General features: G+C 43.1%; 1 protein-coding gene and 1 non-coding gene across 3 annotated transcripts; one reads left to right on the forward strand and one right to left on the reverse strand.

Annotated features, from left to right (window-relative positions):
- The first annotated feature begins 528 nt into the window (after window positions 1-528).
- Window positions 529-15,077, forward strand: LOC138627207 (junction-mediating and -regulatory protein-like). 2 transcript variants are annotated; one of them, XM_069709390.1, is made up of 10 exons: window positions 529-1,367; window positions 4,749-4,922; window positions 8,608-8,758; window positions 9,377-9,546; window positions 9,647-9,812; window positions 10,063-10,232; window positions 11,086-11,169; window positions 11,255-11,350; window positions 11,442-11,970; window positions 12,070-15,077. In XM_069709390.1, exons 1-10 carry the CDS (start codon window positions 534-536, stop codon window positions 12,375-12,377), a joined length of 2,682 nt encoding a protein of 893 aa, XP_069565491.1. In that variant the 5' UTR covers window positions 529-533; the 3' UTR covers window positions 12,378-15,077. The 2 variants fall into 2 exon arrangements, with proteins under 2 accessions (XP_069565491.1, XP_069565492.1); XM_069709391.1 differs by having other exon boundaries at window positions 10,120-10,232.
- trnaq-cug (transfer RNA glutamine (anticodon CUG)) lies at window positions 6,390-6,461 on the reverse strand. Its single transcript has one exon. It is a non-coding gene; the product is annotated as a tRNA-Gln (tRNA).
- Window positions 15,078-15,082: the final 5 nt, after the last annotated feature.

Consider the following 15,082-nt stretch of genomic DNA (forward strand, 5'->3'; position numbering starts at 1 on the left):
TGTTGTGAGTTTGGAGACGATGCTCACCTTTCTGACAACGCCATTGGACAAAAGCCTTCGCCGCGCTCCCGTATGGCCGCAGTCCGATGAATTACGATGCGCTGTTTTTTGGATTTCATGATTAGAGGGGAGGTCTGGAGCCGAGGGGTCGAGAATAACGGAACCCAGCTGACAGGCGGATCGACCGTCGCTCTGGTAAACACTCGGTCGCCTTGTTAGGCGTCCGAGTCTTGTGCGGTCGGTGACCCGAAGCGAACGGCTGCAGGCTGGGACCGACGGGGCGGACATCCGAGTTGAAGGCAGGTGGACCAGAGATAGGACATGACACCGCACTGCTCCAAATTCATCCGCTTGAGCGAAGCAGGGTAGCCCCTCCAGCAGAATACCGTCGGAGAGAAAACGTTTTATTTTTTTTGATTTTTTGTTTTTTTTGTTTGTTATAACTGTGTAACGCAGCCCGTTTTACTACGCTGCATCCTACTCGTAACTAGCGTATCTTCCGTCGCCTGTATCTTTATCATCACTTTGCAGAAATGTCCTTCACTATGGAGGATAATCTGGAGTCGGGCTGGGTAGCCGTTCGCCCCAATGCGTTTGAGGAGAAGGAGAGGCATAAATTTGTTTTTATCGTCGCTTGGAATGAAGTGGAGGGTAAATTTGCCATTACGTGTCACAACAGGACGGTTCAGAGGAGAAGCTTTGGTAGGGACCCTTCGGCGGAGGTGACTAGCCTGGATGGGGACAAAACAAAATGGCCCGAAAGTGCCGTCAGGGATAAAGTGTCCAGGAGCCCTGGCAAAGGAGCCACTGAGGCTGCGGCTAAAGGATGCAGCCCTAAAACTAAGTCCGTGCTGCCACCTAAGCCAAGTCCTGTCAAAATCCAGACGGTGATTAAATCTGCGGCTTCCCCGGTTAGTCCCGACACCGAGATGTTAAAATCACTGAGAGGGGACCAGCTGTCTCCCTCCCTGGACGGCCTGGACCTGGAGGAGCTGGACAGTCTGAGCAGGGAGGACTGCAGCTGGGCTGGACTCTTCTCCTTTCAGGACCTTCGGGCGATCCACCAGCAACTGTGCTCGGTGAACTCGGTCTTGGAGCCCTGCCTCCCGGTGTTTCCGGAGGAACCGGCCGGGATGTGGACGGTGCTCTTCGGCCCGGCGGAACTATCCGAAACCGAAATGGACGAGCTGTGTTGCAGTTTACAGGTGTACCTGGGTCACGCGCTCGATACCTGTCGGTGGAAGATCCTTTCACAGGTTCTCTTCACAGAAAATGACGACCCGGATGAGTACTACGAGAGCCTGAGCGAGCTGAGGCAGTCCGGGTACGAGGAGGTGCTCAATCGTGAATCAAAACATCTGCAAGAGGTGAGTTTTAGTCATCCTCCCACTGTATCACCTCCATACGGACACTGTGTGCGTCGTCTGCACATCTGGAACACCAACAGTACTGACCAGACTGCTGGAGGCTGTGCAACATGATGAATGGTTGTCAGGAAGTATGATGCGTGAGCCTTTAATCTGAGGTACATGGGATTTTAATAGACATTCAGAACATAAGTACAAAATAATGCAGCATGTTACTCAGATAAGGTAAACAATATGATACTGGCCTGATAATATTTATAATTTATATAACCACAAAATAAATATATTTGAAAAATCACTTTAATTGTATAATTTCTTAAATGAGAAATAAGGTTTTTATTCACACAACATCTTTGGGTAACTGAATGGAGTTGTCTGGACCATCTAAATAACAATGAATGGCTGTGTAGTCACCAAACTTCACAGAGATTCCATTGAACTTGGTGTACATTATTCTCTCTGCATAAGTCTGTCAGCCATCCAGCCTAAGGTCAACATGTGCACTTTTATCAAACAATAAAAGTCATCTTGCTTTGCATGCATGCCCCAAAGCATGAAAAGAACTGTATTCTGGGAGAAACGGAGGCCACAGGAAGTTACTGTAGAAGAAGGCATAACACAATGTAACCTCTATGATCACTTAGGCAAGACAAGCATACAGCCAATAACTGGACACTGGTGAGAGCGCTGACAAGGAAAGTGCTCCATTCCTAGGAAGAAGTAGCTTTAAATATGGTGGAGGGACCAACTTCTCTGGCCAGCCGGTGAGAGAAGATTTTGTAAAAACTGTAAGAGCGTTGTCTGTGGAATATTATCCTCTCTGCATGTCTGCTGTCTGCTGCTTACACAGCTGAGAGGGTCCCACACACAAACACATTTCAAGCCCTTCTTTACCTTTAGACTTGGCATGGCGAAATAATGTGCAAAGTCATCTTCTCTGAAAGCCCCCGCTACCATGACTTTACCTGCTGTCAATATTTAACTGCAGCATGCTTATTATTCAGTCACCATATACCTAACTGTGGCCTTCCATGTTATTAGATTTCTGTCTTTTGTTCCCACTGTGCATCAGGCTTTGTTAGTTGGAGAATATATAGGTGAAAATGCATAGATCTTTCTCAGAAAAAGACAATATATTTTGGGACAAATTTATGATTCAGGAAAGATGTGCTCCGTAAGGCTTGTTATTGCTGCAATATTTCTCTTCGAAAACAGCATTGTTATTCAACAAATCAGCATTCATAAAAGTCAAGAATGCACATCCTATGGTTTCATTGTGGCTCAGAGGGAAGTGAAAAAGCATCAGTCTTGATGGCCACAGAAATGTATGAATTTAGTGAGACTTCTTCATGTGGTGAAAACATAACAAAATAATATTATTATTCCCGCAAATGTTGTAAAACTATGTTGTGATTTATCACGCACAACCTCCACACAACAAAGATGTTTTGAAGTTTCTGCACTTATTTTGTTTATCAGTACAGCCGATGTGTGGTAGAGAATATGAGCTCTACATGCATTATATAGTTACAAAAGAGGTATTGAAGTTATAATACTAATTAATATCTCTATTAAACATGTCTATATGTATATGATATATTCAAACACTTGCACCAAATTTAAATAATGTATCCATGACACAGACTCCGACAAACGGTGAGGATGAGCTCCAGACTCCATACACCCTCCAGACCTGCTCTTCTTACAAACCAGTAGCCGCTATGTGATTGATTAACTGCTCTTAATATAAACAGACATTATACTGATGCTCATTGGCTCTCACATTGTCCTGGTAATCAATGGTGGTGGATTAATGCATCCTTGACTCGTGGAGCCAGACAGTGCAAGAAGTCCTCTGAGAGAGCAGCAGTGAGACAGACTTTTAATGGAAGAGTGTTCAGTTATTAGCATCACAGCATTACTCCCAGCTATTACAGTGGGTGGTTGATCAACTTTCAGTGTCACCTGTATTTATGGAATAAATATCTTTCTGATACATGGAGTTTTGACCAAGAAAACACCATTTTAGTTGAACCATTTCTTCTAATATGAACATATTCATTCACCATGTGAGTGCTGCATTCAGTCATTTAAAAAAAAGTTATTATACAGTAAAATTACTGAATATTTACATATTTACTTGCATCCCATGTTTATTATGACTCTTATCTAGCAGTCAAGATGAATGCTTTTAAAAAGAATAGAAGGTCATGTCTCCAGCAGTACTGTATGGACAGCGAGGTCACATGATGATACATTTTATATCTGTTTGTAAGCTTACTGTCTTTTGGAAAAGTAAGAAAGAATGTGTTTACATGATTTCCTGGCCGAGGCGTTTCCTCTCTGCTCTGCTTTTGGCAGTGGGAAAAGGCTGCGAGAAGTATTAGACGAATAACCCACATGTCATTCCACCCACTCAGTCCCACACCCACTGCCATTACTCCCTGCACAGCTCAGAGACACACACACATATTTAGAATAAAAAAAAAAGACAGAAAGCCAAAGACAGGAAGCGTTGCAGCCCTTCCTGAGCCAAACAACCATCAAACAGCAGAGCCATTCGTCTGACACAAAGTGCAGCAACCAGCTAGAGCTAATTTACTCCAATTGTTTCAATAAATGTTTGTCAGTTTCGCTTGAAGGAGTATTCATCTTGACGGTGGAGGAAGATGCACTGATCTTATTCAGTTCTTTATCACAGCCTGAGCTCTTCTGTTGGCAGTGACAAGGCTCTAGTTCATTTAAACACACTTGCTGCTGTTGTGTTGTAGGATTTCACACGCGCACTCACATTCATATACATAAACACAGGCTGACCTATCGATCCTCCCACTCCATTTGAGGGCTGAGTTAGTGTCTATTTTAGTGTTTGCTGGTAGCCTACAGGATTGATCAGTCTGGCAAAAATGTGCGTGTATTGATCTTATTCCCAGCAGCAGGAACGGCTCGGCTAACTCAGCCATGGTCTATGCGCTGACAAACTGCAGTCAGATATACTCCCATTATTTGCAGTTATACAAAGCATCCTCATAGTTGCACAGCAAAGTGAAAGTTTTTACTTAGTGCTGAGTGACTGTAAAAGATGTGTTTAAGTATGTTCTTCTCACCTTTGTATACTCACAATGCCAGTTGGAAAACACATTGCATTTCATCTGATCCGATTACAGCTACTTACAATCGGCTCAGTACGCACTTTTTTTTTATTTAATAAAAAAAAATTTTGCTTCCAATTTTTTGGGATGTATTTTAAGCCCCTATCTCCCGCTACTTTTAATATGGATATTGGCAAATGCCTTTTTATCAGGGTCTTACTTATTATTTCTGATAGTCTGGAAGTTGTTTGCAATTGTAAAAGTAACTTCTTGTGTGTATGTGATGCAGCTGCTGGAGAAGCACAAGGCCATGGACAGTATGGTGGAGCTGTTACAGCTGTATGAGGAAGAAGACCAGGCCTACGGAGGTCTGCTGGAGGCCTCCACGCAGCTGTACCAGTACCTGCTGCAGCCCTTCAGAGACATGAGGGAACTAGCAATGCTACGCAGACAGCAGATAAAGGTAAGCTTCTGTTTTAGGTTTGCCGTGTAAATCTGGACAGATTTAGGAATTTGTCGCTAGAACATAATTTGTACTTGACAAGCCCTCTGAGTCACGATGGTCTACTGGCAAGATTTGTGGTATACACACAAACATAGATAAACAGTTGATTTCAGTTGTTCAAAAATGATACAGAGTACTTCCAAAAAGACATCCAATGAGGATAAAATACAGAAAATATGACGAAGACGGTTGTTGCAGATCATATGAACCATGTGTTTTGTCTGGCCATAGAGGTTACTTAGATTCTATGCTTTACCAGCATAGTTGGGAAGTCAGCTATTATGCAGATGGAACTGGATTCAGTTTATTTCTCCACTGGCACTGATGTGGAAGAGTCAGAAAACACAATTGATGGTCGCAGGACATTCTCATGCATCTTAAAATAGGGCTGGCTATGTGTGTGTATGTGTGCATCAGTGTAAATGTAAATGTTTGACTATAATTCATCATGTAAGACAAATTATCTTGTATATTCTGATAAGATGCAACACTGTGGGAGCAAGATGACACATGTCTAATTGCGAAGGGAAGAGGGAGGCTGGTGAATGGATAAATGGTGGAAAAGCTTTGTTCAATCATTGCAGTACTGATGGCACATTTATATTTAGCTCCCCGACTCACAAGCAGCCCATCAGCAAGAAGACTTTCAGTATCGCATTACCCCCTAACATCCGTCGCATAGCAGAACACACAGCATTTCACAGTTTTATCCATTTTCCTCCGTATGTGAAGCACTGATGGGATGTGGCACGTGTGGCTTGAGTGGTATGCTGTCAGCTGAAATGGAGCCCCGGGAATCTCCAATTTCCTACAGTCTCACAGAGACATGAATTAATCATGTTTTATGTGATCCTATAGGTTTACTGCAGATACAGGTTGGTGCTGACCTACTGGAATCAGCAGGAATGGAAAGATGGAGAGCAAAGTTAAGCTCTCCATTTTAGGTGTGGCTGAATAAATGTTGTCAGTTGCAGCGACTCAGGGGAGGTGAGAACCTCCAGTTTCCGCTAAAGACAATGATACCAGCAGCATATTGTGTATTGTTTTTAATGTGAGGAAAATATTTTTGGTTTTAGTGGATTATCACGCGTACACAATTGGTGTTAAATACAAAATAAAGGTCAGTGAGACAGATCACACCCCAAATATGTTATTTTTTAGCTCAAACATGGAAACTATGACAGACTTTGACCCACTCTGCTAGTAGCAGGTCAGACAGTCATCCATGTTTGCGCTTACTGTCAAATCACTTCTTCAGCACTCAGTTGTTTTTTGTTGGATCACACTGCCTTCCTTTCCGCCTCTCTGTGGTTGCACTCTTTGGTTTTTACTGCAGTTCATTAAATTAGCTCACAAACATGTCAGCACAAGGGGAGTCCTGTGAGGGTTTGCCCGAAAGGAAGACAAAAGGGTTGCAAAACAAGCAGGTCCCACCGAGATTTGAACTCGGATCGCTGGATTCAGAGTCCAGAGTGCTAACCATTACACCATGGAACCATCTAGCCACATGGGGAGGTGAGAGGGAGCTTTAAACTCATACTTCCAGGTCTATTTATAGCCTACAGTGCCAGTAGTTCAAGCACAGCAAAGCTTTTTGTAGCTCTTCTTCCTCTGAATTTTTCCTTTTTCCTTTTGCTGGTCACTTCTTTGTGTTGTTCTTTCAAATTCTTCATTATTTGACATTATTTTTATATTTCATATGATCCAGCATGTTTGGATAATAGTTAATTTTGGAAATTGTATCAGCTGCCAGGTGTGCACACGTGTTCACAGTTTATTTTTTACATTAAGGCAATTTTTACTTTTCAATATCCAGAGAAAAGTAACACGTTGAGAAGATAATATATTTGTACTCTCCATGTAATATCTATACAGAATATGTTCTTTCCTCTAAGACATTTTTTCTTGTAAACCAAGATTTCAGAGATTTATCAACATTCTCACATTTTGCCAGTTAGTTATCAGAAAGATATGATTGGATGGAAAAAAAAAAAGGTTGTTGTGTCAAATGGTAAACTAGGAAGGTAACTGGGTCTAACAAGCAAGAAGAAAATAAAAGTTCTTTCAACTGTCAGCAATCTAAGTTTTGGCATTAAGAAAATGTTGATAATAAAGAAATGTTGATACATATGAAACATATTGATGAATCCCACATATATAACTGAGACAGTGTGATTTCAGGGAGCACCATCAGTCCAAACAGTTTTTGAGGTGTTCTTGTGAAACAGTTATATTTCCTTATAACCTATTGTCTTGTGTATTGACAAGGGCACAAGATGGCCTCTCAGTAAATCTAAAGAGTGTTTAATTTTTTTGTTAATTGTATGTAAAAGTGGATCCACAATCATTGGATGTAAACAATTCTAGAATTAAACAATGTATAGAAATGCAGAAAGAAATTCAAATCAAAGGAATGAGTGCTGGCACTCTGACATCAGAACTACTGCTGACTAGTGCCGTGAGCTGAGCTGCAGCAGGGTTATGTAGGGTCAGATGGTAGCTCCTCTGTAACCTTTGCTGTCTTGTGTGCTGCATAGGCCCATTCTGTTTTCCCCTTGAACATTTGATGGGTAACTTTTCCGATTTTTTTTCTTTAATTAAATATTATTTTAGTCAACCTTAGCTATGTTGATCATTCAGTTAATTGCCAAAGATTTTGTCTGTGTTAGTCTGGATAGATAGTAATGTCATATTCCATTTGTAGTTATTTACTCCTTAGAGAATGGCTCTGCAGCGCAATAATTGAAGGATAATGTGTAACACTGAAATATAACAGGCTTAATTGTTTGGTTTATAAATCAGTTTGTTTATAAATGTTTAAATAATCGCTTTACATCATTTTATATTTTCTCTAAATAAACAGACTACAACTATAGACATTCTTCAATCTTAAATTCTTTGACATTGATTTCCTTTGGGGCACATCCGTCAGCACCATTAGTCCCACAAAAAAGAAGTTTGAACAGTTGTATGCATGTGCCTTTGAGTGTGCATATGGTAACCTGCACAGGCAAACTGCAACTGACAAAGAAGAAGAATTTCCATGACAATTGCCTTTGCTGCCATGTGTTGGAGTGCAGCTCCCTCTCCAGGCCTGCTCTATGTGGTGAAACCATTGTGATAGAGTGTATTTATAACTTATCCTGTTTCTCATAGTATGCAGCCATTTGATGAACTGAACTGTCATATTAACCACCACCTAATGACGGTTTGACTCATTCAGAGAAACCATTTCTATCAGTTTTTTTCAGGCCACTCACTTCTGCCACTAAGCGGCAGTAATGCAGTAATGTGTGTGACATTTGTGGTTCCAACCACCAAACACTCTGAATCTCAAAAGAGAAAGAAGCAGTGTTGTGTTCTGGGTCTGGACTTTTATGAATGTGCCTCTAATTGCCCCGTGAGACTGCACTGGCTATGTTGTGTTCATAGGATCCACCATTCTTTATTTTTTTTTATCTCTTCAGATGAAATCATTTAATAACTCATCCAGCAGAGTATACAGTCTGCTAAATCCCACATGTACATATACCCCATGTGTACATTTTTCAAGAAATGGACTAAACTAAATCTGTTCAATCTCTCACTGAGGTGTGACCTCTTTAGTCTTGCTGACACAAATGTATTTGTCCTCTCTCATCAGATTTCCATGGAGAATGACTACATGGGTCCAAGGCGAATTGAAGCTCTAAAAAAGGAGGACTGCGACTGGCAGAAGAAAGCTCAGGAGGCAGTCCTCAGCATCCAGGAGTTTACTGTAAAATACTTTGAGATCACTGCCAGAGCTCAGAAAGGTACGACATGCCATGACTGTCACTGCCAATGGCAAGTCAAGAGAGCAGCAGAGGATTGACTTTGAAAAATCACACACTCACATATAGCAGCAGCATTGGCGTGCTATTGACCTGTGTGTGGTTTTGAATCACAGGGCTAATGTGATTTGGATTTAATGAGGCACTGCAGACAACCATGCTTTGACAGGGACAGGAGGAAACAAGGACAACCTATTGATCTAACAGCTGTGCCAGCAGATTCTGTCTGTGCAGTTACTCTACAATGAGCCTGCTTATCCCAGTTTTTCCTCCACCACTGACTGATCCATTTATTGTCTGACACTTATCAGATCAAAAATGAAGTCAGTTAGTGGCTTCAAGTGCAGACAGAAAAGATAGAAGTTGTAATATCCAAATGTGGCCAATAGATGTCTCCTCTCTATGTTATCGTAGAGACCTTTACTCCTGTCAGACTTTGGTCATCACGTTAAAGGAGAATAAATTGTGGTTGACAAGGCCACTCACTGTACCAGAGGACACAACTATTTGTGACTCGCTCTCACAAGAGCAAACGTCATGTTTAACTGTGTGGAAGTTTCATTCAGCCACCTGTTCGTTGTGTTTTGTCCTCGTACGTAGGGGTGTACGAGCGCATGAAAGTGGACCAGCGTAAGTTTGGTAAATCCTCATGGACAGTGGCGGTGGAGCGCATGGAGAGACTGCGCTACTCCGTCGCAAAGGAAACCCTACAGCTCCAGAGAGCCAGGGAGATCTGTCTGGAGCAGAGGAAGCACACACTTCGAGATGAGGTGTGGTAGTACAATCAAAAGCATGTGAAACAAACATGCACATACCAACAGGGACACCCAGTTGTTTTCATGACCGTTGTTTTTTGATCTGTCCGTTCAGATGCGGAGTCTGTGTAGCAGCGAGGATGCGATGGCCCTCTTGGACCACATGGAGACACAGTACTATGCGCTTCAGCTCCAACTGTATGACATCCAGGCTGAGATACTACAGTGTGAAGAGCTGCTCCTCACCGCTCAACTAGACAGCATTCGCAGACAGATGACAGGTATTTTGAATTCATTTACATGCTAATTTTTGGGCAAAGTTTGCTTACAAGATGAGCCCCTTGCATTATCGTGACACGACACTACATTTTGCAATCTATTCTATACTGTTGACTGCACATAAACCTGCTACAAGACCGTCTCAGTTATCATGCTGTACATTAACAGTGTGCAGTGTCTGTCAAGCACATGAAAGATATGTACCGCTGTGCGTCCACATAAGGCTACGTGTTAATGTATGTATGCTTTCAGAGCGTCAGGATGAGGTGGTGTACTATGACACCTTTGAAAGTGCGGATGACATTACAGAGAATGATACTGCAGAGAGAGAAGAGCTGCGCAGACTTCAGGTCAGCGCTCGACAGCTGGAGGCAAGAAGGGGGCGCATCACTGCCAAACGCTCCTACCTCAGGAACAAGCGGGTGTGTGTCCTTTAATCACTCTTGTTTTCATTCGTGTATCCTGGATTCCACACGCTGTTCGTATGTCCTATTCAATATGTAAAATGGAGTGTGTTCTGTGTTCGACTGGGCTTAATGTCCAAGCAGAGGTAATTGTAGACACAAAAGCTTTGAATATTAACTACAGCAAAATTTGAAAGGCACAGTAAATGTCTCTAAACCAATGTACAAAGGGGGATCAAAATAATACAAACTGCTGCAGTTGTGCGCTAATGGTGCGCAGCACTGCGACGTACACGGAGCAGGGAGAAGCTATAACCTTCGTTAGAATGTTTTCTAAGTCAATCAACATAAGCATCTGAGTTACCCGTGTTTTTGTGACCACCGGCATGGGTGCATTGGTGATTTCGTTTGCTCACAGCAAGTTGAAAAGACAAAAAATGTCTCATCAAGACAATTGTTATCCCACATCACTCCTACCCACCAGATTTGGCTCCCTGCAACTTTTTTCTGCTCCCTTAAGATTTGACAAAAATTTGAATGTACACTCTCTGCTCAAGTTTCATGGTGAAATGGCCGACACGCTAGGATCAGTCGTCACAAAAATGCGTAACTTAGATTCTGATGTTGATCAAACTTCGTATACTTACTCATATTTACTCAAGAAGGCTACTGCTCCCTCCTGCTCTGTGCACATTATAGTGCTGTACACTGAACACAACACAAGAACAGTCTCTGAAGTTTTTGACCCACCCTCGTATATGTTGAAATATGATGTATGACACTGACTTACAAGTTTTTGAGGCAGCAGTTTATTTGATTCTGTGTGTATCCGTGTGTTGATGTTTTGTTTTTTTCACCCATGTTTCCGCAGGAGATCTGCGTATCCAACCACACTAAGAAACAGCAGAAACGTCAAACCTTCCACAAAGACTCTGCATCCCACCATGTCTTACAGGTAAAGGTTTTTTTTATCATCATGTTAGTGTATACCATCAAAGCAGTATCAGCATCCTCCTGCTCTAAACCTCCCCATTTTCCAGCTGAAAAATGACGATGAGGAAGATGAGGAGAGGAGGAGCAGCAGAGTAAGTCAGGAGAGGCAAAGAACTCTAGACAGACTACGCACTTTCAAACAGGTACGTGCCCTCCTATTAACTGAACGCATCTCAGCATGCTTAATTTTTTTCTTACTGATTGACTCCTGTTTATCTTTGTGTCTTTCTCCAGCGGTACCCGGGTCAGGTGATCCTGAAGTCCACTCGGCTACGTGTGGCTCACAACAGAAAAAGAGAGCGAGGAAGAAGCATGGAGTTGAGTAGCGTGAGTGAGCGGGAGGAGCGTGTGGACCCGGTCCGCGTCCAGACGCAGGGCCAGCTGCTGTGTCTGAGCACCAGCGTGCAGACGGACCCCAGCCCCGGCTCCACGCTCACCACTCAGCCCGTCACAGCCCTCACGGCATCACTTCCTCCTCTGCCGGTTCCCAGTACCGCAGACTCCTCCTGCTCTCCCTGCTCCTTGTCCTCACTGCTAGCGTCCCCTCCTCCACCACCCCCTCCACCTCCCCTGCCAACGAAGGAGGAGTTGTCACCGTCTGGGAGCCCGGGCCGTCATGGGCAGAAGGCTGATGGGAAGAGTGCAGCAGAAGAGCTCTCTCAGCTCGGCCCGTTCATCCCTCGCTTTTTTGACAGCAGCCAACTGATGAGCGCCCGCAAAAAGCTGAGGAAGACCCCTGAGTTTGACGCTGACAGCAGGAGAGGTACTGGGACCACTAAGTAATATAATATTTTGTCTGGGCTCATTACTTTATTCATTATAAGTAGCCAATCACTGTCTGTCTTCCTCTCCCTACATATAGTGAGCTCACCCATGGATGAGGTGCTTGCCTCCCTGAAGAGAGGCACCTTCCATCTGAAGAAGGTCGACCAGCGTTCCCTGCCTCCTGTAAACGGTGACGACGACCCCAACAGCATCCTGGCTCAGATTCGCAAGGGGGTCAAACTTAGGCGCATCCCAAGTAATGAGAAGAAAGACAAAGGAGAGCTCCCTGCCTCCACCGACCCCCTGACCAGGAGCATTCACGAGGCGCTGCGCCGCATCAAGGAGGCCTCGCCAGAGTCTGACTCAGATGACGACGGGCTGGCCGGCCCTGACTGGGACAGCTAGGGTTCTCGGCTCAACAAATAACACGCACACAGATGATTGCACCCTCTGGCACTGCACACACTGTACTGTACTGCACTGTAGAGTGCTGCGCTGTACTGTAAACACACACAAACACACAGTGTTACTCACTCATTCAAGCACGCACAGCCCAGTCACACATGTACCCAGTGACTATGCCAAGGCCAGAGTCATACCAATTGTCACCAACTCACCAAATGCTCCAAAGGTCTATGGTCAATCTGTTCATATGTTTTTCACACTACATTCACCATCATGTAGGACATGAGTTGTGTCTTCATTTCTATTGTTTGTCACTGTGGTTTTATTCTTGTAATCAGATTGTACTGTTGCCATTTTTTTTTATCTCTTGTTTTAATTTTGATCAACTGTACTGTTTAAAATCTCTGCATATGACATGTTTCACCAACACACTGCACCGACACTTATTAGTGAAACTGAAAACTATATATGAAAAGTTCTGAGTGCTGAGAGAAACTGTCACTGCGATGAAAACATGTAATGGGTGTGGTTGCTAATTTGACATCATGTGAGAGAATGAAAAAGGAAAAGACGATTATACAATGACTCACCCTGGGATCACTGGATTTACTGTGCAAATTTTGAACCATCACACCATCAAACATCACCTCTTTGCTATTTTTATCAGCCAGTGGACTCTGACTGAGCCTCACTATGTTGTCCTTCTGGTTTTGTCCTGTCTCATGTGGGTGTGGTAGCCTCAGACAGAATAAGGGCCACTGCTTGTCTAATCAGACAAATATTATAAATCCTTTAGTCTGTGACGCCAGATTTGTGCCCCTCCCCCACTCTTGTCCTCTTCAGGCCTTGACCACCCCCCGACTCTCACCCCGTCTCTGGGTGAGGGAATATGTATCGACCCATCTGTTCCACCACAGCATACGGCTACACTGGTGGGAGATATACAGTAGATTCATCATGATTTGCCATATCTAACAACATCATCTAATCTGAAGCTGGGCACATACAGTAGGAGAGGATTAGAAGAGGGGTCATTGGCATAGGTTCTTTAGCGAGGTGGAGGTCACAGTTCGTGTCAATAGTCTTTGTAAAGCGTGGGCAGACTTGGGCGGTGATTCACAAACTTCGTATGTGGGATAGTTACGGAAGAGCTGCGAAAACCGGTCACGCTTGTTTGAATGATGGATTGTATGTGGGCTCGATTCTCTGAGCGCTGTAGGGAGTCAGTGTTAGCTGTAGAGCAGGCGGTCGTGATTGATGCAGCTTTTCCTGCCATATTTTTTCACTCTCTCTCCTCCCCTTTATTGCATCTTCTCTAATTTCTTTCTCTACGCTCAGTGGGCAGAAGCACACAGTAGGAGGTCGGTTACTCACAGTGTTGCAAGTGCACACATGGACTCTCACTCTAAATTCACAGCTAAACATTTCAGTGGCAAAGTGAATCCTCTCACAGCCTCTTCTGACATGTATTTGTTTCAGACATGGTTTCAGAACTTTGATCATACACAACACAAATTCTGAATCGCTTTATCTGTACAGTAAACGTTTTGTTTTAATCACTGGTGGAACATATATCTGTAGTATATCTGTAGTAGTGGAGTACGTTTAAAAGCACTGAACAACTTGTGACATTGGAACTAAATAATGGAAGGAGAGTCTGGGATGACCAGTGGGATGCTGAGCAGTGCAGTAATTCACACAAACATAACATGAAGCGAAAGGATGTGAATTGATGAACCAAACTCTGAGTAGGAGGAGCTTCAGCATGAACTTAAGACAGCTTTGATGCAAAGATTTGTGCTTTTCCTCTTATGCTTGTGTTGAGAGCCGCTCACAGATTAATCATGAGGCAGACATTAATGCAGGAAAGAACAGGCACGGATGTACAGTACATGTCACTGCTTGAAAATAGTTCAGTGCTTTGGAGGGTTTCATATTTTCCAGGCAGAGCGAAGCTGAGGCACTCGCCTTCTGTAATTATCAGCACAATGTTCTTCCATGGTACCCTCATCATGTAGCATGAGACCAAGATCTAACCCTGACCTAATTCAGACCTTTACTGACTTAATGTCTCCGTAACTGACCAGGACAATGTTTCCCAAAAGATGTTCGTGCAAGGTTTATGTTACATCTCTAAATAATGGCCAACAGTGGGCTCAAAAGTTTTGTGAGCTCTGAAGGTGGCACCTTTGAACCAACTATCTCTCGCCTGACTGACCGTCACATCTTTTACACTTACCTTTATCTACAAGTAACTTTACACAGTTTGTCTCTCAGAGAACTCTGACTTTTCATTGGATTTTATTACTTTGTTTGTATCCTGTTTTTTTTCCCAAAGCGTTTCCAGCCAAATCATGTTTGTTTCTGAACGTTTTCTATAGAGGCCTGTTTTCCATACAGGCTGACCATATGACCCTTTGTCTAAATACCAGTCAGTCACTTGACAAGTGCAATATTAAAATAGAGAAACACAAGAAAAGAGAATGAAAGGATGAAACAGCTTCGAGGGTGAGTCAATTCAGATTTGATTGACTAAAACAATGGATTGACTAAACATTGCAGTTGTTTTTACACCGTAGTGTATTGACAAACTGTTCCAAGAATACCTTTTTGCCTTTTGTCCTACCATTTTCATTTATTCAAATCATTTTTTTATTTACAACCTTGCCCTTGCATTTGAATAAAACCATGTGAAGCAAATTCTG

Source organism: Brachyistius frenatus, unplaced genomic scaffold, assembly GCF_029030835.1.
Source record: "Brachyistius frenatus isolate BFR_SWC_R1_liver_20210118 unplaced genomic scaffold, ASM2903083v1 Contig_83, whole genome shotgun sequence".
Classification (NCBI taxonomy): domain Eukaryota; kingdom Metazoa; phylum Chordata; class Actinopteri; family Embiotocidae; genus Brachyistius; species Brachyistius frenatus.

Bases quoted from the DNA above. Each gene is read 5' to 3' on its own strand.
- LOC138627207 (XM_069709390.1), top strand. From the start codon at position 534: ATGTCCTTCACTATGGAGGATAATCTGGAGTCGGGCTGGGTAGCCGTT. The intron at 4,923-8,607 runs GTAAGCTTCTGT...CTCTCTCATCAG, and splicing joins TACGCAGACAGCAGATAAAG to ATTTCCATGGAGAATGACTA. The intron at 11,351-11,441 runs GTACGTGCCCTC...GTCTTTCTCCAG, and splicing joins GACTACGCACTTTCAAACAG to CGGTACCCGGGTCAGGTGAT.